The sequence below is a fragment of the Rhinatrema bivittatum genome, chromosome 1 (assembly GCF_901001135.1).
Source record: "Rhinatrema bivittatum chromosome 1, aRhiBiv1.1, whole genome shotgun sequence".
NCBI lineage: Eukaryota > Metazoa > Chordata > Amphibia > Gymnophiona > Rhinatrematidae > Rhinatrema > Rhinatrema bivittatum.
In genome coordinates, this window is record NC_042615.1 from 457,370,730 (window position 1) to 457,394,504 (window position 23,775).

Genomic DNA, 23,775 nt, shown 5'->3' on the forward strand with positions numbered 1-23,775 from the left:
ACCACCCAACAATTAAAATCTCTGTACCTGGGAACTTTTGACTTCCAATCACCTTGAGATTCTTGTGGAATAGTAGGAAAAAGGGGCTGCACACAAACTTTGTCCCCTCTCATATACACATACTCTTTAATACACATATGTCCATTCTCACACAACACATACACAGGTCACTTGCTCTCAGATGCTTTATAGATGGAGGAGGGAAAGTTATTGTGAACAGGCTGTTAACAACTCATTGGGATACCATGAACATCAGCAATTTAAAAGAAATTTATTCTAATTGGGGAATATTTCAATAAATGATATGGAAAATAGTGATATTTACCCTGTATCAATTTAACAATTTGCTTAAAGTCATTTTTTTAAAGGGGCTAGCCTTCCAATTTCCTATAATATTGGAGTAAGGAGGACTTGATAGTGTTGCACCTGCTTTGCACGAAGGGAGGCTAATTTTTGTAAGGCATATTCACATACAGTACATACTCGCATATAAGCCTAAAATTTATGCTCCAAAATATGCCTGAAGAGCTGAATTTGGCTAATGCGCAGATCACAGCCAAATTTTAGACAAAGTATGGTTGCTAAACTTTGAGACCAATGTGGGCATGCCACATGTAGCTACCTATTAGTATATCAGAAAAATATAAATTCACTATTACGCTAATTATTTTAAATAGCTGATTTTTAATGCAATATTTATGCACTATGTTCTGTTTTAAATCATTTTGTGAAAAGTAAATTATCATGCCTTGTTTCTCTATATTTGAGGAAACATGTTCAACATGTTAGGAAAAGAACATAATAAAACATCGCTTCAGTCAGTAAGATCATCTAATAGAACACACCAGTTTTGTTTTTAAATGAAATTTACCTTACTATAATAGGGCATTAAGATGTTTGCAAAGCGAGTAAGCTACATTTGAAAGCTCTTAAAAGTAAAGCAAATGAATGCCTATCAAATTTTGAACCTCGGCTTATACGCAGGTTTTGCATTTTCCCAGTTTAGGAGGTTAAAAAAGCATGGTGGGCTTATACAAGGGTATATATGGTAAGTCTTCTTTGAAAATTGTGGATTTGGACATTCCATGCATGCATGCACGCACTTACACACAGAACGTTATATCCTGCTCAAGAATGTAGATTCACATGCACACTTTTGAAAATCAAAGGGAAGCACATAAAGCAGAGTTGCTTACCTGAAACAGGCGTTCTCCGAGGGTAGCAGGATGTTAGTCCTCACACATGGGTGACATCATCGGAAGGAGCCCCAGTCCGGAATTTTGATCTCAAAGATTCTAGAACTTTCAAACATGCCCTACTGAGCAAGTGCAGCTGCAGTCATCACCCCGCCCTCTAGGCAGAATCCCTCAATCTATGATATAGGTAATACATGGAGAAACAAACTCCCAGGGGAGGAGGGTGGGTTTTGTGAGGACTGCACATCCTGCTGTCATCGAAGAACACCTGTTACAGGTAAGCAACTGTGCTTTATCTGAGGACAAGCAGGATGGGTGATTCCCAAGCTATAGGCTGCTGAACAGGACAAAGCGGGAAACCTTTCGTCAGTGAGGCAGCTGACCCAAAAACATAAGAACATAAGAACATAAGAAAATGCCATACTGGGTCAGACCAAGGGTCCATCAAGCCCAGCATCCTGTTTCCAACAGTGGCCAATCCAGGCCATAAGAACCTGGCAAGTACCCAAAAACTAAGTCTATTCCATGTAACCATTGCTAATGGCAGTGGCTATTCTCTAAGTGAACTTAATAGCAGGTAATGGACTTCTCCTCCAAGAACTTATCCAATCCTTTTTTAAACACAGGAGTCTAGGCGGGAAAAGAGTTGGGTTCTACAAAAAGAAACCCATAGAAATGACTGAGACACAAAACCGCCATGCATAGCAGGCAGAGGAGTGATATGAGTGCCAGCAAGAAGCATACTCTGCATCACGGAAAATATTACAAGCAGGGTTTCGGATCAGGACACCCTGACAATGACAATCTCCTGGATACAGAAAAAGTCTAGAGATGTAAACAAGAGAAGGACCCTTGGATGAAGACCTCATAGTTTCCTTCGTTCTTACAAAATAAACAAAAAACCAGCTGAGGCCTGAGAGCTCCCCAGAAAGAAACTGCAGTCCACTGGCATCTGAAGCACAGAATGCCACTGCAGAAGTGTGCCCGTGTTTGGCTGATAGGCAAAGGGCAGAAAAACCCAAGCAATGCTTGGAAGAATAATCAGCAACAACGGCAAGATCGGTGACAGACCCTACGAGTCAAAGCATCAGACATATCTGACCACGCAGGACAGCATCAAGAGTTTCAGGGGATGAAAAAAAATCCCTGAATGGGATTGCTAGCCCAAAACCCCCAAGCAGGCTCACCCACACTGCACCCTGTCAAGGGCAGGGCTATCCATCCTGTCTACAGGATAGTTCAAGTGAGCAGGAAGGCACTTTGGACAAGCTAGTGAAGCTTGAGATCTATTTAATGTTTGGGTACTTGCCAGGTACTTGTGACTTGGGTTGGCCACTGTTCGAAACAGGATGCTGGGCTTGGTCTGACCCAGTATGGCATATCTTATGTTCTTAAACTTGGTCTGACCCAGTATGGCATATCTTATGTTCTTAAACTTACATATATTGCTCTCACCATCTCTCCCTGCCCCAGAAACAGTTTTAGAGCTTGTGGATAAAAGTATGTAAGTTGAACAATGTGCATACTTTTACCCACAGAGAGGTTGGGCAATATTCAAAGTCCCTGTTTTCACAAGTAAAATCTTTTTTTACCCAGATAATTGACTATTTCTCGCAAAGTGTTTAATGGATATCGAAGAAGGATTCACATTTATTTTGTGTATGTATACTATGCAGTAGACAAAGACTCTTTACCTTTTAAATTAAGATTAGCCTACTAAAAAACACTCTGATAGAATTTCAGTATATTGTTGTCTGTTTAGTGAGGGCATTAATCTGGTTCAATTTACCTACCAGTAAAGTGTCTGCACCCCCAACAATACTCAGTCCAAGTCCTGTGCGCCCCTTGGAGATGTCAATGGTTGTCTCACAACCTGGGATAATTGGACACGTAGATGGATCACAGGCTGACATGGCAGGGGTTGAGGATCTGCTTGTACCTGAAATCACGAAACAGATAATATGGAGAGAAACATTTTTAAAACTGCGGGCAAGTGAAAGTTCACGAATATTTTGATCCATGCATTTTGTATCAGGTTTCAAACAGAAATATGTACTTTCCCTTTGAAAATTCACCAAAGAAAAATTACCTGCAGAGATATGCACCGGCTTTTTCTAAGGATGCTTTGCCCAAAACTACTACACATGTTCCTTCCCCCAACCTAATCCTGACCCAGAAATGCCTCCATGAAAATGTGGGTAAAATGTGTGTGCACAGGGGAACACCATCATGTACTTTTCCCTATATACAGGGTGGGCAATTTCAAAAAGCCCTTTTACCAGGGTAAATGACTTTTGAAAATAGTCCTCAAAATATGATCCAGAAGCATGGTGCCTAAAATAGAAAAATGTGGTTTATCAGAGTATGCTTGACATACGCATATATCTGAAAAAGAGTTTTGAATTTTTGACACAAGAGTTTCTAATATATTACAGATTACCTATTAAAACTCTTTTAGAACCAAGCCCATTGAAAGAATACTATAGTTATGAAGATTAAGATCAATATGAAAGTAGAAAGCCATTGAAACAATAAAGCTCCCTCAGACACACTGAAAAGGGAAAATTGGTTCTTACTGCTAATTTTCGTTCCTGGAATACCACAGATCAGTCTAGACAAGTGGGTTTTGCATCCTTACCAGCAGATGGAGGCAGAGAATAAAAAAATGTCAGGCACTGCTACATAACAGAGAGTGCTACTTAAAGTCCCTCAGTATTGACCTGTACCCAAGCCAAGATGGGTACTGGTCAATCCAACAAACCCAAATAACTCTGGCCGAGCAGAGACTCAAGTTGGAGCCCCCTAAACTAGGACCTCCTGTCTCAAAAAAAGGATTATAATAATTAGCAAATCTAAGGCATAACCTATTTACAATCTTACAGGCCGATACAGTAAGGAGCGGTAGGAGGAGGTGCGTTAGTGCCGGGCGCACCCGCGTTTGCCGCACGCACAGTCCGGATCACCTACCGCTTGATACTGTATTAAAATTGCACGCAAATACTAGCCGCGTCCAACGTGTGTCCATGAAGCACAATCCATTTTATTGTATAGGCGCTTATACAGCGCCTATACAGTATCCTGGGTGCGCTGGTACCTGTCATTTTAAATGACAGGTACCAGGAAGTGGATACAGGAGAAGGGCTGACTGACCCCCTAACTCCTCCCCCTCCAGGACTCCTTCCTCTCAACAGGCCAGGCCATCCTCCCCCTGAGCCCCAGCCACCCCCTGACTCCCCCCAAACTTTCCGCCAGCCCCGCTCACCTGCCCTGGCCGCGTCCATCTCCCGCGCTGACAACTCTGGAGCAGCCCCAGTCCTCTCTCCCCTCCTCCCGGGGGCAGCCGGCGGCAGTGAGAGCGGTTTCGGCAGCCCGGGGCAGATCGGGCGCCCCCCATGGCTCCCTATTCTCTAAAAGGTAATGCGTGCATGCCGTGACCTCGGACGTCGCACGCCGTGACCTGAGCACCCGGCTGGATGTCCGAGGTCATGGCGTGCACGCATTACCTTTTAGAGAATAGGGAGCCATAGGGAGCGCCCGTCTGCCCCGGGCTGCCGAAGCCGCTCTCGCCGCTGCCGGCTGCCCCCGGGAGGAGAGGAGAGAGGACTGGGGCTGCTCTGGAGCTGTCAGTGCGGGAGATAGATGCGGCTAGGGCAGGTGAGCGGGGGCTGGCGGAAAGTTTGGGGGGAGTTAGGGGGGGAGTCAGGGGGTGGCTGGGGCTCAGGGAGAGGATGGCCTGGCCTGTTGAGAGGAAGGAGTCCTGGAGGGAAAGGAGTTAGGGGGTCAGTCAGCCCCTGGGGCTGCTCCGGAGCTGTCAGCGTGGGAGATGGACGCGGCCAGGGCAGGTGAGCGGGGGCTGGCGGAAAGTTTGCTCGGTCTTGTCCCGGGGAGTTAGGGGGTCAGGCAGTGAAGCGGGGCTGGCCGAGGCTGCTCCGTGGCCCGTGAAATTTCATCTCGGCTTGCCTGACGCTCCACACTAACGCAGGGGTAGGGGTAGGCGGTAAATTAGCAGGTTAAACGCGCGGCAAAACTGCAGGTTTAAAAAGCGATAATCGGGCCGCGCATTTCTGTATGGGAGGGAATAGCTAATCCGATCGTTTACATCTCATATACATGCCGCGGGCGGAAAGGGTTACCCGTTGATTTAAAGAGGCGGTAAGGATGGGTTAAAGGGGATAGTGAATCGCGGGTTGGACTAACGTGGCCAAATTGTGAGTAGAAAGCGGGTTAGAAGCAGGGTAACTGCGGCCACACTTTACTGTATTGGCCTCTTAGTAAATCTGCATATGATTACAAACTGACTTAGCAACATCCAGAAGCGAGGAAGTCTTTTGAAAAAGCCAAAAAAGGGGATGGGTCTCTAGACTGATCTGTGTTATTCTAGTAATAAAAATGAGCAGGTAAGAACCAATTTTCCTTTCCTGTTCTTACCCCAGATCAGTCCAGACAAATGGGATGTTCCCAAGCCCTTCTATATTGGGTGGGAACTCGAAAGACCCATATGCAACACGCTCTCCCCAAATGCAGACTCCTCTGGCGCCCACACATCCAAGCGGTAACATTTGGTAAAAGTATGAAGTGAAGACCTTATCTCCACTCCACAAATCTTCTGTAGAGAAATCAGCTGACACTCCGTCCAGGAGGTTGCCTGCGTCCTAGTAGAATGTGCTTGCAACCCATCTGGAACCAACTGACCCTTACAGATATAAGCTGAACTTAATGTCTCCTTAAGCCATCTTGCAATCATGCTTTTGGAAGACTTATTTCCCTTCTTTGCTTCACTGAACAGGACAAAGAGATGATTTGATCTCTGAAAGACATTTGTCACCTTAAGATATCGCAAGAAAATTCACCGCACACCCAATAAGTGAAGTTCCCTCGCAAATGGAGTATCGGGTGACAAATGTGGAAAGGCTGGCAGCTCTACCGTCTGGTTGAGACGAAATGAGGACACAACCTTGGACAAAAAAGAAGGAACCATACATACCAATACATCATCCTCCGAAAAATGTAGAAAAGGGTCTCTCTACACGATAATGCCTGAAGCTCTGAAATCCTCCTAGCTGAGCAAATAGCAAACAAGAAAACAGACTTCAAGGTAAGATCCTTCAAAGAAGCCCTTCTAATCAGTTCAAATGGAGGACCACAAAGAACTTGAAGAACCAGATTAAGGTTTCGGGATAGGCACAACGTCCGGACTGGAGGACACAGATGTTTCGCCCCCCTTCAAAAAACGCACAACATCCAGATGAGACGCCAACAGCCTTCCCTGTAGCTTGCCTCAAAGACAACCTAAGGCTGCCACCTGAACTCAAAGGGAATTATAGGTCAATCCTTTTGTCAACCTGCTTTGAAAAAGGATAAAACCTGAGAAATATCTATGTGCAATGGTTGTAGCCTGTTCTGCAAACACCACGACTCAAATACTCTCCAGACCTGGATATAAGCCAAAGACATGGAAGGCCTCCTTGCTGAAGCAAAGTTGCAATCACCAGCTCCAAGTATCCTTTCAAGCGAAAATGTCGCCTTTCAAAATCCAAGCCGCTAGACAAAAGCGATCCTCACAATCTAAAAAGTTGGGTCCCTGCTGCAGCAATCCATGCAGATGGGTTAAATGAATGGGACCATCAACCACAAGATGAACCAGATCTGCAAACCATGGCCAGTGTGGCCACACTGGTGCCACAAGAATCACCCTACCTGAATGATGTTCAATGCGACTCAATACTTGACCTATGAGAGGCAATGTAGAGCAGCAGCTTTGTTGGCCACCGTTGTACGAGGGCATTGATGCCCTCTGAGCCTACTTCCCTCCGGTGACTGTAAAACTGATCCATCTTTGCATTTCCTGGAACCGCCATAAGGTCCAATTCCGGCCTACCCCATCTTGCCTGTGTAAGGGCAAAGGCCTCTGCTGACAACACCCATTCCCCTGGATGCAGCTGTTGTCTGCTGAGATAGTCCACCTGCATGATGTTCACTCCGGCCATGTGAAACACCACCACTCCTGCTAGATGCTTCTCAGCCCAAATAAACAATTCCTGCACCTCCTGTACCGCCAGATGACTCTTCGTTCTGCCTTGACAATTGATATATGCCACTATTGTTGCATTGTCCGAGAATATTCATACTGTTCGACCTTGAATGAGCAGAAGAAAAGCAAGAAAGGCGAGAAAGGCTTTGAGAACTGCTCTCGTTTCTAACTGGATTGATTGATCAGGATGCTTCCTCTGGTGACCACTGACCTTGGGTAGTTTTTCCTTGACAAATCACCCCTCCCCCCAACCTCTGAGGCTGGCATCCATGGTCACCACCACCACCCAGTCCGGTACCTCCAGGTCCATCCCTTTCTCCAAACTGGAATGAGACAGCAACCATGAGAGACTGGACTTGGCGTCCCACTGAAGCATTAAAGGAAGCTGAAATTCCTCTGAAAGCAGATTTGAACAGGATAAAGGCGCCCTCTGAAGAGGTCGCATGTGAGCAAATGCCCACGGAACTACACCCAGCATGGATGCCCTAAAACCCAGGACCTGTAAAAAGTCCCAGATTCTTGGAACCAAAAGCTACAGAAGTCGGAGCACCTGACTCTACAACTTGATCACCCTCTCTGTGGCCAGAAACACTCTCCCAACCCAGGTATGGAACCGAGCTCCCAGATACTACAATGACTGGGATGGCTCCAAGTGACTCTTTGCCAGATTCACCACCCAGCCTACCGCAGCAGCTGCATGACCCATTGAACTGAATGACGACACTCCACTTCCAACTTTGCCCTGATGAACCTATCATCCAGGTATGGGTGCATTAGGATTCCTTCCCTAGAGTGCCACTGCCACTACCACCATCACCTTCGTGAACATCCATGGCGCTGTCGCCAACCCCAAGGGAAGGGCCTGAAACTGGAAATGCTTCCCAACACCATGAATTTTAGGAATCTTTGATGGTCGGCTCCTATGGGAATGTGGAGATACCCTCCGTCAAATCCAAAGATGCCAGAAACTCCCCCTTGCGCAGTACTGCTATTACCATCTACAATGTTTCCATTCGAAAGCGTGGTATCTGGAGCACTGCATTGACCTTCTGTAGATCGAGAATGGGTTGAAAATACATTGAGTACCTTTCCAGGCCCTGCTCCTGAGAGAGAACCGGAACAATTGTGTGTAGGTGCTACAACTGCTATAAAGCATCCCGCATCGCCTTCCGCTTGGCTAGGGAGATGCAACAGGAGACCACATAGGTCTCCCTGAGCGGGGAAAAAATTCTAAAGCGTAGCCGTCTCTTATCACTTCCAGAACCCATTGGTTTGATGTGATTCTGGTCCACTCCTCGTAAACAGGGATAGCCTCTCTCCAAAGACTTTCAGGGAGGAGTGGACCAGCTTGCCTTCATTGGCTAATCTTATCTCCTCTGGCCCCCTGGTCGGCACCTTCATGGGAGGGCCTACACTGCCCCTGAAAGGACTGCTGCCTACCTGAGCACTGCTTCTGTGCTGTAGTCAAAGAACTTCTGCTTGACTGAAATCTCTTTGCATCTCAAAAACAAGCTCATGGCAGAAAGCTCTTCTTGCCGATCTTCTTATCCTCGGGCAATTTATTTCCCTTCGACTTCCCCACTGCTTCATCAGCTGTTCCAGATCCTCGACGAAGAACTGCTTTCCTTTAAAGGGGAGGTTACACAGCTGTGCTTTAGACCTCACATCTGCTGACCAATTCCGTAACCACAGGAGTCTCCGCACTGCCACTGTGGAAACCATATTTCTGGCGGAAGTCCGGACCATGTCATATAGGGCATCAACTACATAGGCTACCCTCGCATCCAAGCGTGTAGCTTAAGCGGCCTCATTCATCGCCCCTGACACCTTCTCTTGTACCTTCTGCACCCAGCACAAGCAGGCTCTTTGCATCAAGTTCTCGCAGACCACAAAACAAAGGCTTAAGGCTGAGACTTCAGACTCTTCAACAGAATCTCCAGCTTCTGATCCTGGATATCCTTCAGAGCGGCCGAACTTGCCACAGGATTGTTCTCTTCTTGGTCACTGCTGACACTGCCGCATCTACCTTGGGAAGCTTCCAACATGCCAAGGTCTGCTCCGGAAAGGGATATAACTAGCCATAGCCCTAGCTACCTTTAGGCCTGCCTCAGGAGATACCCTCTCCTGATCCACCAACTTCTTCACCTTCTTTGCTAAAGGAAAGGCCTTAGGTGGTCTATCCAAGACATGGTTCACTCCCTCATTGTCAGAATCTTCCTGCGTGACCTTAATCTACAACTCTTTCAACATCTGGGGAATTAGTGGTCATAGTTTCTCCTTTTGGAACAACCTCACCACCCTAGGATTGTCCCCTTCTGCGATCAGGACGTCCTCCACATCCTGCATGGCGTCAGTCAAAGCAATCACAGGGTCCTTGTCCGGATCAATCCCTGGACCTCCCTGCAGGTGATCTGTATCTTCTGCTTCGTCCGACGTGTCCTCTTTGTTACCAGAGGGATGATCGAGCCGGAGAAGCTGAAGAATTCCGACTGCTTAGCTGCCTTAGACTTCTTAGCCAAACGAGTCTTCTGATGGAGAGAGCGCTTATTTCCTGCCTTCTTTTTAGCCAAATAGGCTTTATGGAGGTGGACAAAATTTGCGGAGAATTCTTCAGAATCACTAGACTGCTGATCCTGGTCTGCATCCCCTCTGCTCTTCTTCCCTATCCCCGTCTCAACAGGGTGCTGATCAACTGGAAAGAGCGGGGAAGGGGAGTCCTGAGGCTCCCTTGCAGAGGTCTGTCTTCTAACACGTGGAGCCAAGATGGCTGCTGCCTCCTCTGACCCCCTCCCCCGAGATTGCCTCTACTGGCCTGAACGATCGGGTGGAGTGACCCCTACCCCCCTGTGAGTCCCTTGGATGCTCCTACCCTTTCAGAGACACAATTGGGGCAAAACTGTGTATATTTTATTTTACTTTACCTCTATTAGATTGCAACAACAGAGGACCAGACTTAAGTGTTAATTTATCTTATAGCTGATATACTTAAAGTAGACATGACTTATCACAAGCACTGAATAATATTTAATATGAAACTATGTTACAGTATTTGATGGTACCTGTTTAATATAACTCAACACATTTAAGTTTGAAATTATGTGCCTTATTGTGAACCGTTGTGATGGCAACTAGCTTAACGATGGTATAGAAAAGATTTTAAATAAAATAAAAAAATAAAATAAAACGCAGCTGCATCAAGGCACTATCACCTCAGACCACAGTTGCGACACAGTTTCCCGTGTTGACCGGGAGGAACCATTAAGCCGTGGTCGTTGCTAAATATAGGCTCCTGCCTGAAAAATCCCTGCACCCAGTTCGACGGTTAGACAACTCTTGTCCCCCACTCACCTGATTCTGCTCCCGGTACAAAGACCGCTCAGCCTTTCATTGCTGAATTCTTAAATCAATGCTTTTTATGTTTTTTTTTTTTAAAGCAACAGTACTCCAGAAGCAAAAACACAATGGAAGGGAAATAGAAAAACTAAATAGTTCCCTGCTTCTGGACGCTGGCAGCTGAGGCTGAAGGGGACTCAGATGGAGTGAGGGAACCAGGACCCCTGACTATCACTTCCTCTGGAAGATGAGGGCCAAGCCAGATCAAGGAGCACCGAGCCCCCGCACGCTCTGCTCGACCTGAGGGTTGGTCCATGGAGGAACCTAACACATTGAGGAGCTACCTCTTCTTAGGAATCTTCTTTCTTCCAATTTTAAATCGTATTTATTTATTTATTTATTTTTACTCCAGACTGCATGTTTGCACCTCTACCATCTGCTGGAGATAGAGAAATATTGAAGGACTGCAGGTGGCACTCTTTGATATGTAGTAGTGCCTGAAAAGTTTTTATTCTCTGCCTCCACCTACTGGTAGGAATGCAAAACCCACTTGTCTGGACTGATCTGGGGTATGAACAGGAAATCAAACCTGTAAACTAGAGTAGAAGCTAATGCAGAAAAGATAATTCTCTCTTTCTTCTCATTATCTAGTTGATTTTAAAATTGCTATGTACACCAAAGCTGGGATTTGGCCTGGTGCACGCCATGTGGATTTTAAAAATCGTGCGAGTATGCACATTTCTCCTGGTACACTTACAAATTAAAAAGTTCAAAAAAGGGACAGGGCGTGGGTGGGATCTGGGTGGGGTATGGGCAGGCCGAGTCCGTAGCATGAAGTCTGCACACCGGGGTCCCCTGCTGTGTAACTTTACTTCTACTATGGACGGTGTGTAAGTAATAAATAACAAAAACTAGGCTAGTCAGCAGGGTTTTAAGGGTCAGGGTTAATAGGGTAAAAGGGAGGCAAGTTAGCTAGGGGGTTTAGGAAGTCCTCTCCTTTACTGGGGCAAACTGGGAATGAACTGGGGAAAAAAGATAACTGCGTCAGTGTGCGTATCTACTATAATCCCCCACACTTAAGTGACTGAGGTAGAGACGTGCGCACATGTATGCGCATATAACCTATTTTATAACACATGTGTGTATGTTATAAAATTGCTGTGTCCATGTGTGCGGGTCTTAAAATTCACCTCTATGTCTAGAGATAATAAGGTAATTTTATTCTTACTTTTGAGTGGCTCGACTTCTAGGAGCCCAGCGAGGGACAATGCAGCAGGTTGCTGGCTGTCCTTCCTCTCTGAGATGGTGGTGGCGGCAAATGATGAGAGTGCTGAGGGAAGAGGTTTTTCAATATCTGGTTCAGTTGCACTGATCGTCAGCTTTACTGTACTGTTTGCTTTTTTCAGGAGATTAATAACCTGATGAAATAATGTGGCAAAAGATAATCAATAAAAAAGAGACAAAACTACGATGTTTGTTTTATGGATGGTAATATAGTTTTCACATTAATTGTATTTTTAAAGTAGTTATATTTAAAGATGAAATTACTTCTTACTTGATTATTTCCTTTCCTTGAATATAGTCAGACCAGTCCAGACAAGCGGGTTATATACACTAAGCAGCAGATGGAGACAGAGATCAACAAGCTTGCTGATGTCACTCCTTGTGCTTGTCATCAGACTGCCAGTATTTCTGTAACAAGATAACTGTGGACAGCTTTAAAACAACCAACAAGTAAACCATAATATGGGTTATGATATATTATTATTGTTTTTTAACCAGTGAATTTCCAGAAATCTAAGGAAGAAAAAAGAAGGAACAGTTTTCAATGACAGCAAAAGAAATCACTCAACTGAAGCAAAACAGAGGCATTCATGATGGTTTCTAATTCTGAATATTTGCCTGCCAAACATCCTCTGCAATGCTCAGAGTGAACAAAGACACTGAAGACAGCAGCAGCATAGGAAGAATCCTGGACTGGTCTGATTGTATTCAAGGAAAGGAAATGATCAGGCCTGGGTATCAATCACTATATATACGCCGATGATATTCAATTATTACTACCAATCGAAGACTCACTGGAAAAAACACTAAACCTAGCAATCATGTACCTTGACATCATTTAACAACTACTAAACCAAATATAGCTAGTCATTAACATAGAAAAAACCGAATTCCTCCATCTTGAACGAAAAAACATGACAGTCATCCAATCTCCTATACTACTAAAAAACAATCAGAAAATTGAAATAGCCGAGAAAGTACGGAACCTCGGTGTAATAATAGACACAGAACTCAGCCTCAAACAACACATATCATTAAAAGTCAAAGAAGGATATGCCAAACTAATGGTCCTCAGAAAACTTAAACCGTTACTAAATCAAACAAACTTCCGAACTGTCCTACAAGCTTTAATATTTGCCAGCATTGACTACTGTAATGCCCTAGTATTAGGATTACCATACACGACAATAAGACCACTCCAAATACTCCAAAACTCAGCCACAAGAATTTTGACAGGCAAAAGAAAAAGAGATCATATTAAAGAAATGCTAGCTGTACTACACTGGCTGCCAATTTAATACAGGGTAAAATATAAAACCTTTTGCACTATACATAAACTAATACATGACGAAAAAGCTGAATGGCCAAACACAGCACCGCGTCCATGTCCCACAAAGAAACCTGAGATCTGCCAACAAAGCCCTCCTAACCATCCCCTCAGTCAAAACCGCAAAATTAACACAAGTCAGAGAAAGAGCACTATCATTGGCTGGACCGATACTATAGAAACACAGAAACATAGAAAAGCCGGCAGAAGACGACCAAACGGCCCATCCAGTCTGCCCTGCAAGTTTTGCACTTTTTTTTTTTCTCATTCTTATCTGTTACTCTTGGCTCTTAGTAACCTTTTGATTCTATTTCCCTTCCACCCCCACCATTAATGTCGAGAGCAATGTTAGAATTGCTTCTAAGTGAAATATCTAGCTTAATTAGTTAGGGGTAGTAACCGCCGCAATAAGCAAGCTATAACCATGCTTATTTGTTTACCCAGACTAAATAATTCAGACCTTGTTGGTTGTTGTCTGTATATAGATCTACTTTTCTTCATTCCCTCTGCCATTGAAGCAGAAAGTTATGCTGGATATGCATTGAAAGTGAAGTATCTGACTTTCTCCCCTGCCGTTGAAGCAGATAGCTATGCTGGATATGCATTGAAAGTGAAGTACCAGGCTTATTTGGTTTGGGGTAGTAACCGCCATAACAAGCAAGCTACTCCCGCTTTTTTTGTGAATGCAAATCTTTTTCCACGTTTCCTCTTGCCATTGAAGCTTAGAGCAATGTTGGAGTTGCATTAACTGTGTGTATGTTTATTGAATAAGGGTATTATCTCCAGGCAGTAGCTGACATTCCCGTGAGCCACCCACTCTTCATTCACGTCCTCTAGAACACCATGCCCACAGAGGTAAGACTACAGAGAAATTTCAAGACTTTCAAAAAGAGCTTAAAGACATGGCTCTTTAGAGAAGCTTTTTCACAAAGAGAACGAGAAAGAGAAAAATGCTGAAAGCTGTACACACAAAATCTTTATACAGCACTAGCACATTATATGTATGTATGTCATGGTTTGTTTATTGCACCTCTTATTTGAATGTATAAATCTAACAGTCTTTATTGTAGTCACAGGTCAGGTTAGACAACACTGAACATATAGCCATTACTATGAAACTATGTTACCGAGCTTATCAGGCACCTCCATTACTAATAATAGGAACAGATGCATGTACAATTTACTATATGTGCCTCTATGTAAATCGTTGTGACGGTAATCTATTGAACGACGGTATAGAAAAGATTTTAAATAAATAAAATAAATAAATAAATTTCATCTTCTTCTTCATCCAGTCAGACCAGTCTAGACAATCAGGATTTACCCAAGCTACTTCTTAATAGGGTAGGACACTACCCAAACCCCTCACAAAATTTTCGAGACGAAGGATGCCTCCTTTCTAACTCTGATATCAAAACAGTAATGCACAGACCAAGTTGCTGCTCTACAGCTCTCCAAAGGAGAGACCAAAAGTAATTCCACCCAAGAAAAAGCCTATGCTCTCGTGGAATGATCCTGAATCTGTTTCGGCAATGGAGTGCCAGAGTCCACAGAAAAAACTGTAATCACCCCTGCAAACCAGTGCCATTGTAGCTCAGTGGTCATTTCATCTTTCCACACTCCACTGTACCAGACCAAAAAGATGACCACTTAAAACACTAGTGACCTTGATATATTCTAAATGATGGCCCTAGATTCTGCCTGCCTGTTAAACTAAGGCAAAGAACTGACTGATATAAATGGAATTCTGAAACTAACTTTGGTAGAAATGAAGGAACTGTGCGAATTTGGACTTTGTCCTTTGAAGTAAATAAGAAAAACTCAGTTATCCTCCTAGCTAAACAAAGATGAACTAGAAAGACTTCCCTTCAACGTAAGCAGTCTTAAAAGACTTAAGAGGAGCAAACTCTCCTTTTAAGGGCAAAACTAAGCTCAGATCCCAAAGCAAAACTGGAATCCAGAGTGAAGGTCAACTATGCTTAACACCTCTCCAGAGCCAAGAGACATTTGGATGAGAAGACAGTGGTCTACCCTGCATATGCTTTCCATTGCCAGACAGAGCTGGAACCTGTACCTTTAAGGTGTTAAGTGCCAAGCCCTTAGACAGGCCTTCCTATAAAAAATCCAGAATCAATGGAACTGACATGTTTCCAGGAGCACATTGACAACAAGAACACCATCTTTGAAAATTCTCCAAATAAGCACCTAAGACAAGGAAGTAGAAAATTATATGACTTTCAGGAGTATAGTCACCACAGCCTGAGAATAATCTTGCTTCATTAATCATTACCCCTTCAAGGACCAAACTGCAAAACAAAACTGATTCGGATTGTCTTGGAACATCAGAAGCAATGTTTTGTGAGGCAGAAGCCTTGGAGGGCTGCAGCATAGCCTTAACTCTGTATGCCACCGTCAATGAGAACTGTCCGGAGCAACTAATATCCCTAGCCCTGAATGACCTGCAATCTTCTGAATAACCCTGCCTATCATGGACCAAGGAGGAAACATGTAAAGGACCTTTTCTTCTACCAGCCAATCTAAAATCAAGGCATCAATCTCTAATGAACGAGAGTCTCTCTTTTGGCTGAACAAACCACATGCCTAAAAGTGTAGCTGGTCACCTCCCAACTGGCAACAATCTTATCAAAGGCCCTTTGCGATAGAGACCATTCCCTGGGTCTATGATACTGCAACTGAGGTAATCTGCCTGAACATTGTCCATGCTTGCTATGTGAGATGCTGCCAAGGCCTACAAATTTCTTTCTGCCCAAAGAAGCAATGAGTCCATCTCTAAGGACACTCGAGGACTTCAACTTCCCTCTTTTTTTTATATATATAATTTACTAATTATTGAATTCAAGCTTACAATACAAGAAATAAAAAGGTAAAAATTTCAAATAAAATGATCAAACATTATACAAACACAAAATATGGAAATAAGAAAATTAAACAAGTCCACATTATTTGAGGAACAATACCAGCCCCATTAACAAAAGAATTAAGGAATATCTAAAGTTTCTGAATCTTAAACCCTCATCCCATTCATCCCTTACTAGATTCTTTGCCCATCAAAAATACCTCCAAATGATAAGGATATATATCAAAACTAAATACTTACAGGAAATTTTCAAGAAAAAATACCCCCAATTGCCAACACATGTGCTTTCAGGCCCATAAAACTTTTCCTCCTGGCCTGGGTTTCTCTAAAGACACCTGGAAAGACCAATACTTTGTTGGCTGCAAAATAAGTCATTTTTATACTTCCTCATTTGTAACTTTTTTTTCCTATCAGGGATATAATAATTTACAACAGAAAAGATTTTTTAATATACTTTTGAAAAGTTCAACCCCAGATAGGTAATGTGTTTTAGGAAAATTTATAAGGCACAGATTTCTAGCTCTTAACCTATTATCCAAATTCTCACATTTAAAATGTAAGGATAAGCTATCCTTAATGCAGGAAATGCTGGCAGACTGAAAATTATTAAGTAACCCAAAATATGTAGACATTGCTATTTCAACAGTCTACCATCAACTCTGTGAATTTGGCTGAAGCCCCTTTCGTATAATCACACAATTAAGAAACTGTGCCCATTAAATTCAACTAAATTCTTGAAATAATCTTCCAGATGTCCTTTAGTGAATCATACCAGGATCTGACTCTAAACCAGCTGCTGCATCTCAAGAAACATTAGATATGAAAACAGGAAGAGGAGTAGGGCTCAGTGTTACATTTCTCCCATTTTCACCAATAGGAGATGTTTCCATCTCAGGAGCTTCTAAATTGTCCATACAAGATGAAGCAGCTTTGACACAATCACACTCTTGAGATTGTAAAACGTCAAAGTTTCCTTAATTACCTGGAGCACTCTGTTCCCGAGCTCCCTGCAAGAAGAGGACCATTAAAGGAGGAAGGGGACTCTGGGCCTCTGGATGTAGAAAGGCTTCGGCAGATTCTGAAGCTAGAGTCACTTGCACTAATAAATCTGCCCAGGTCACATATGAATCCATGGGACCAACACAGCTGGTGTTGAAAATTGTTGGATGGGTACAGTTCTCTTTTCCTTTATTTTCCCCCATCATCAAGAGGAGAAATAAATGGTCTAAAGGGTACATCCCTGAGTTGTGCGGCTTTGGAGCACTACTGCTTGCCGCTTCTTAAGTCCCTGGCGCTCTGATGGTATCCGCATTGAGGGTGGGGAATGGTATTCATGCCTCACCCTCAGGCCTCTAAAAACTGGACCAGGCAGGAGCATTCCCAGGCATTAGCGCTGCTTGCTGCTTCTGAAGCCCCTGGCACTCTGATGATGTTGGTGGGGATGGTAATCAAAGCTCACCCTCTGTTGTAGATCTGTTACAGATTTGCTAGGAAGTTAGCAATCTGTTGAAGATCTGATGTATATCTGCTGCTCGAGTAGCAATCTGTATGGAGAAGATGCTTGATGGGAGGAGCAAGCAGATAGGAGGAACAATCTGTAGAGAATCTGTGTAGTGGGCTCCTGGAGAGGAAGGAGTCAGCAATCTTGTAGTGTCTCAGATATCATCTTGCTAAGGAGTAGCAATCTGTAATGAATCTGATATAGCTGTGGGTGGATCCCTGGGCTGATGGCAGATGACCATGCTCTCGGGAGGATACCCCGAGTGGGACCACCGGCTAGGCTGGAGTATGGAGACAGACACACATTAGTTCTTTTATTAAACAGGTTATTAGAAACCACCAGAGGTGGCAGTAGAGAGCTGAAATGCTCGGCAGGGCTGTAGTCCCTCAGGTACTGGAACAACGAACCTAGGATGGCTGAGCTGTTGAGAAACTGTAGAAAGTGAGTAGGCAGAGTTCATGAATAGAACTAGATGACAAAACTCACGTAAGGTCTCAAGTAAGCTCAGGAGCTGGAAAGGATTAGGCCCTCGAGGAGCGAGTACCTGGTTCCAGGGAAAGCTCTGAGAGAGCAATGGTAACTTACATTTGTTTGTAGCAGTGATAGCTTCCAAGCGGAAGAATCTTCAGAATGTCCAGGAACATGGGCCCTCGAGGAGCGAGTACCGGTTCCTATCTGTAATCTGAAAATAAAGAAAAGAGCGAGGCTCCCGAGGAACGGGTACCTCTGGTAAATCCGAGGAGGCAGAGTAGCTTGGGAGGTGTAGCCAAAGCAATCCCCTTACCCCTGCTAACTCAATTTGTGTTTTCAAAGACCTTTAAATATTGGAAGCAGATGACGTCATCTCAGGGGGTTGCCCCTGAGGTTCGCGCCCTTGCTGGTACAAGAGTCAGGACGCGTGTGCCCTAGGCATCAGGACAAGATGGTGGAGTTGCAGCATTGAGCCGGTCTGGGGATGCCAGAGGGAGACGGCATGGAGACGCCGTGGTAGCCAGCCGTCCATCAGACCCAGAGGGAGTCACCACAGAGGTAAAGAGGGAGGATTGAGGGCTTCGAGCAGCGATGGACGCAACACCCCTCAGGCCTCCAGAAACTGGACCAAGCAGAAGCATTCCCTTCGGGTTCTCTCTTGATGATTCACATAAGCTACTACTGTGGTGATGGACATTATCTTGACCGCTTGCCCCACTATCTGAGGTACTAAGGTGAGGGGAGCCAACCCAAGCACTCTGGCTTCCAGGTAGTCGATGGGCCAAGCTAACGTCCTCGGGAGTCCATTGTCCCTGTGCAAAGAGCTCCCAAAAGTGCGTCCCAATGCAGCCCGAGAGACTGGCATCTGATGGTAGAATGATCCAGACTAGGGGTCACCAAATCCACTCCCAGTTCAAAATGCTTGTTGCCTAGCAACTACTGCGAGCGCTGACTTGTCACTTATGGCAGCGGTAGTCTCAGACTAGTCTCAGGACTGGGAATCCCACATGGAATGCAATGCCCTTTGAAGAGGATGCATGTCCCCTCTTGCCCACAGCATTAGCTCCACTCCAAGGCTACTGCTATGGATTTGACAGCTTGGAGGTAGGACCACCCCGTCAGATTGTATCCATTCCTCAATGCTAAGATCTGGCCACACAACTCCTGAATTCTTTGTTCAATTAGACATACATATCCTATTTCTGTATTGAACAGAGTTCTTTGTACAAACAGACAATACAACCCAATACAACTTGCTGGGAGGCTAAAATGTTCTCCCTAAAGGGCTTAGCTCTTATGAGCCAATTGCACAAAAACCCTACACTGCTGCCACCAACACCACCCACATCTTCAAAAATGTTTCCAGGGCTGTTTCTAATCCAAAGTTTAGACCTTGAAACCGAAGATGCTGCCCCAGGACTGCAAAAACGCAGGGAATGCTGTTCAGCCTTCCAAATTGGAATATGAAGATGGGCTTCCATCAAAACCAAAGAGATATAGACATTCCCCTTTCCGCACCTCCAGAATATCCAATCTTAAGGATTCTATCCTGAAGTGGCTACCTTCAAGAAGTCATTGACCTGCTTCAGATCCAGGACAGGGCAAAAGGACCCTTCTTTCTTTGGAACCACAAAATGGGTGGAGTAGTGCTCTAGACCAACCTGGTTCTTTGGTACCAGGATTAAAGCCTTCAAGTCTAGAAGTCTCTTCAGAGTAGACATAACAGCCTCTCCTTTTCAGGGTGAGTGGCAAGGTGAAACTATAAAGGTGTCGGAAACAGAACAAGCAAATGCCAAGGACTAACTATTCTTTACGATGTCAGGACCCATTGGTCTGTCATAATTTGGGCCCACATCTGATAAAACAGAGACAGATGGCTGCCTATCTCTGTTACCAGAGATAGGGCCCACAAGCACTTTTTGTGCCACTTTGTAGGAGCTGAAGACCGCAGATCCATCCTTACCTCCCTTCTTGGAATGAAAGGAATGGAATCTGGAATAGGGCCTAAACTTCAATCCTGAAGAGCTCCAACCTTGCCAGAATCTTGATGCCTATATTAGGAGAGGAGAAATTCCAAGCTGGGGCTGTTCTATCTTCCAGGAGTCTTGGCAAATTCAAGACTCTTCATGCCTTTGCCATTTTCTCCAGCTCTTTATCGAACAAAAGCCAACCCTTAAAGGGCAGTTTAGCCAGCTTATCCTTAGAGATAGTGTTGCTGATCGGATGCACATCCAGAGAAGGCTCTGAACCGCTATTATGGCACTACCCCTTTGACCAAGCTGTGTGCCAAATCACATCTGGCACCAGCTAGACATGCAACTCCTGGCTCTAATGGCAGGGAATCCTTCCCTAACTCTATCAGGGTATCCAGCATCAGATGCAGTCCAGATCTTGCACCAATATAGCATGCTGAGATATGAAGAGGCATGCTTAAAGCCTCAAAGGCCTGATTAAGCACAGACTATCTTTTCTATCCTGTGCATCATTAAGAGCCTCTCACCTTCCACTGGAATGGCGATACTCTTTGTCACCAAGTACACCAAGACATCCACCCTAGGAAATATGAAGCGGGAGTGCTGGAGATGCCCCTGAGATAAAAACTTCATAGTTGGAACTTTTATGGGGAGGAGGCGAAAAGGTTTCACTGGAGATGCCCTTGGCCATAACCCTGAGGCCTATGCCCTGTTGGTGAGGTCACAAGATGGTTTAACTAAAGCTGGGAGCATTAAAGAGCCAGCCCTGAGCCTCCAGAAGTTAAACATCTTCCTTCCCATTCCTTTTCCTCGCAAGTCACTAGATTGTGGCACCATAGCTAATCAACCTCATATCCATTCCAGAGCCTTCTGGGCACCATCTGGCCCTACAAATCCCTGAGGAGGAGCCAAAGAAAAATCTAGAGTGGACCTCAGGAACAAGCTTCTTTAAGAATTCATGAGAGCATTTTACCACAATGTACAAGGGAAGGCACTGCTTAGATCTGAACCTAGGCAAACCAAATGCTTTCACTGCATTACTTTCCACATTATTTTCCATGCAGCAAAGGTCCACTCGATCCCAAAATGTTTTCAGAGCTAGTACAGACATCAATGTTTCAAAACTGGTCTTCATTAGGAGGTTTGCGTAAAGTAACACAGTGAAAGCATCTGGTTTGCCTAGAGACATCTATTTTTTAAGAAGTAACCAGTTTTTTGACTGACATTGTGGGCATCAGTTTTAAAATTAAGTTTTTACACTAGTGTGAAGTGATATTTTTTCAAAAGTTTTGATGATTTTTTGAATGTTTATTTCACCATTTAAAAGAACAGGACTAGAAAATGCTGGCATTTGATAACATGAGGTGAAGTCTTTCACTTAAAAATCTTATGATGAAGCTCCAGGTTTGGGGGGGGTTATGGTTAAATGTGATTCATTTTGGCAGTTTCATTTTCTTGAATTTAGAGTGTTGGTATTATGTAGTATGGTTGAACCTATGTAATTTGACATTACCTGTTAATGCTCAACCAGAGGAGGGAGCCCATATCTGTTACTGAGGAAGCAGCCTAAATCTGATCCAAACAAATCCAGGACCATTCTCAATCGAGGGAGGGAGTATTAGATTATCACCTTGGGAGCAGTCCCCTAACATCTTCATCAACACAGACTTCAGTCCATAGCACGGGATGCTTGCTTATTATTTTCTGGAGACAAGAGAATCCTGGCAGGCGCATGTCAGCACAGATGTATATAAGGAGTGACAATGGAAAGCCTGTTAATCTCTGTCTCCATCTGCTGATTGGCATGGATAACCTGATTGTCTGGACTGGTCTGACTGGATAAAGAGATACAATTTGCTTTGTACAAATCCTTTGGATTGCACAGGTATGACTTTCAGCTCATATTTGAGAAGTCTGATGGTCAAAATGATCTTGCATGTGTTCAATTACTACATCTGGAGTTGAAATATGAAGCCCACAATTCTATATGTTCTTCCTATACCTGTTATCAAACAATAGCATTGCCACAATCTGACTAGTTTCAACTGTGTGATGGCATCTATGAAAGAATACATCTGAGCTTGGTAATTTGGACATAGGAAACGATTTTAACCAGTAACTGAGCAAACATATGCTGGAAATAAGAAAGCAGTTGCACACAACCAAGAGAACTCATTTTTACATAGTGACTTATCCCTAGATGGCCAATTTAAACTATAAAAATAATAAATAATTTTAGATAATTCAGCTGGTAGTTAGAACTATTTCATTTTGCTTTGTATTCAATTTCCAAGACATCATTAGTGTTTTCTATTGTTTGAAACCTGCTTGCAGCAACTCCCACAGCTATGAATCTGGGTAAATCAGGGTGAAGATCTATAAGATACTTATACATGTATTGCATGATTATGGTATGAAGAACTAAAGCGTAGCCTGAGGGACAGTGGTTAGTCCAGATTGCAAGTACTTACCATATCCCATAAAGTAGATCTATTTCTTGTTACTTCTAGGGATAGTGAAGTTACTTACCTGTAACAATAGTCTTCCGATAGATAGCAGGATGTCAGCCCTCACATGTGGAGTGATGTCACCTGATGGAGCCTGGCATGGAACTTTGATTTCAAAGATTCTAGACATTTTGAGCATGCTCTACTGAGCATGTGCAGCTGTAGCAAGCTACCTGCCTCCCAGACAGGATTCTTCAGTCCATGATAAAGCTAAGACTTGGAAAAAACAATTCCAAGGAGAGGTGGGAAGGTGTTGTGAGGACATACATCCTGCTGTCCATCAGAGAACCACCATTACAGATAAGTAACTTCACTTTCTTCAAGGACAAACAGGATAGCAGTCCTCATATAAGGGGATTACCAAGCTACAGGCTGCCTGAGACAAAAGGGAAAAACAGTGCCAAAGGCACTACTGTTTTCAGTAGCAATAAGTAAACCTTATATAATCTCTTATCTCCTCTTTTTTATTTTATGTGAGGCAGTCTGACCAATACGGGCTCTAGGAGGGAATGGAGTTGGGTTTTACACCTCAAAGAGACTCTCTAGGACAGTTTTAAAATACAGTTATTTGGCAGGACCCCCTGCCAAAAATAGAGTGTGTTATGAATGTTTGGTGAAAATCCCACTTTGTCACTTCTAAACAAAGGCAATCAAAGCCTCAGCACAAGGTGCTTTGATGTGCCTCATTAGACCAAAGGTACAATTCACTAACCAAGAGAAACAGCACTTTTGCCCATAGTCATTACAGATTTTTGGTGTCAAGAAGAAACCTGATTAGACTATTTCGGGCTGCAGAGACCTCCAGTTGGATTGCTTGTATCTGAAGAGTAACAGATTACCTTTGCAGACTTATAGACTATTAATCAGTGACAAGAAACATACATAAAAACAATTTATTTGGAAAAAACTTCTAAGAAGATGAGAAAGGCACCAGGGTTTGTAGCAGATCCAACCTGCCAAGGGACCAACAATACAAACCTGACCTCCTAGGTCAGATATTATGCTGAGTACAGAGGCACAAAAGAGCCTCAAAGCAGCAGGCAAATACCGTACTGAGATCTCACGACACTATGGAAGGCTCAGCATTGAACTTTGATCAAAACCTAGCCAACATAAAGCACATATAAGGCGGTTCTTTGACCAACTTATCTACCACATGTTTCTGGTGAAGCAGAGAAAAGATTCTTAGACCTTTTCTTGAGCCACACATCAGGAACTTTTCTTCTCATACCATGGCCTCCTCTGGATCCCCAAGGATTAGAAGATATATTGGT

General features: G+C 43.9%; 1 protein-coding gene across 5 annotated transcripts in view; it reads right to left on the reverse strand.

The window, feature by feature from the left end:
- MPDZ (multiple PDZ domain crumbs cell polarity complex component) overlaps positions 1 to 23,775 on the reverse strand; it is a 662,189-nt gene that overhangs the window by 114,821 nt on the left and 523,593 nt on the right. For all 5 annotated transcript variants that reach the window (XM_029605550.1, XM_029605570.1, XM_029605559.1 and 2 more), the window contains 2 exons: positions 11,789 to 11,978; positions 2,990 to 3,135 (listed from right to left, as the gene is read on the reverse strand). In XM_029605550.1, coding sequence (XP_029461410.1) covers positions 2,990 to 3,135; positions 11,789 to 11,978 — 336 coding nt within the window. The remainder of the gene's footprint in view (positions 1 to 2,989; positions 3,136 to 11,788; positions 11,979 to 23,775) is intronic.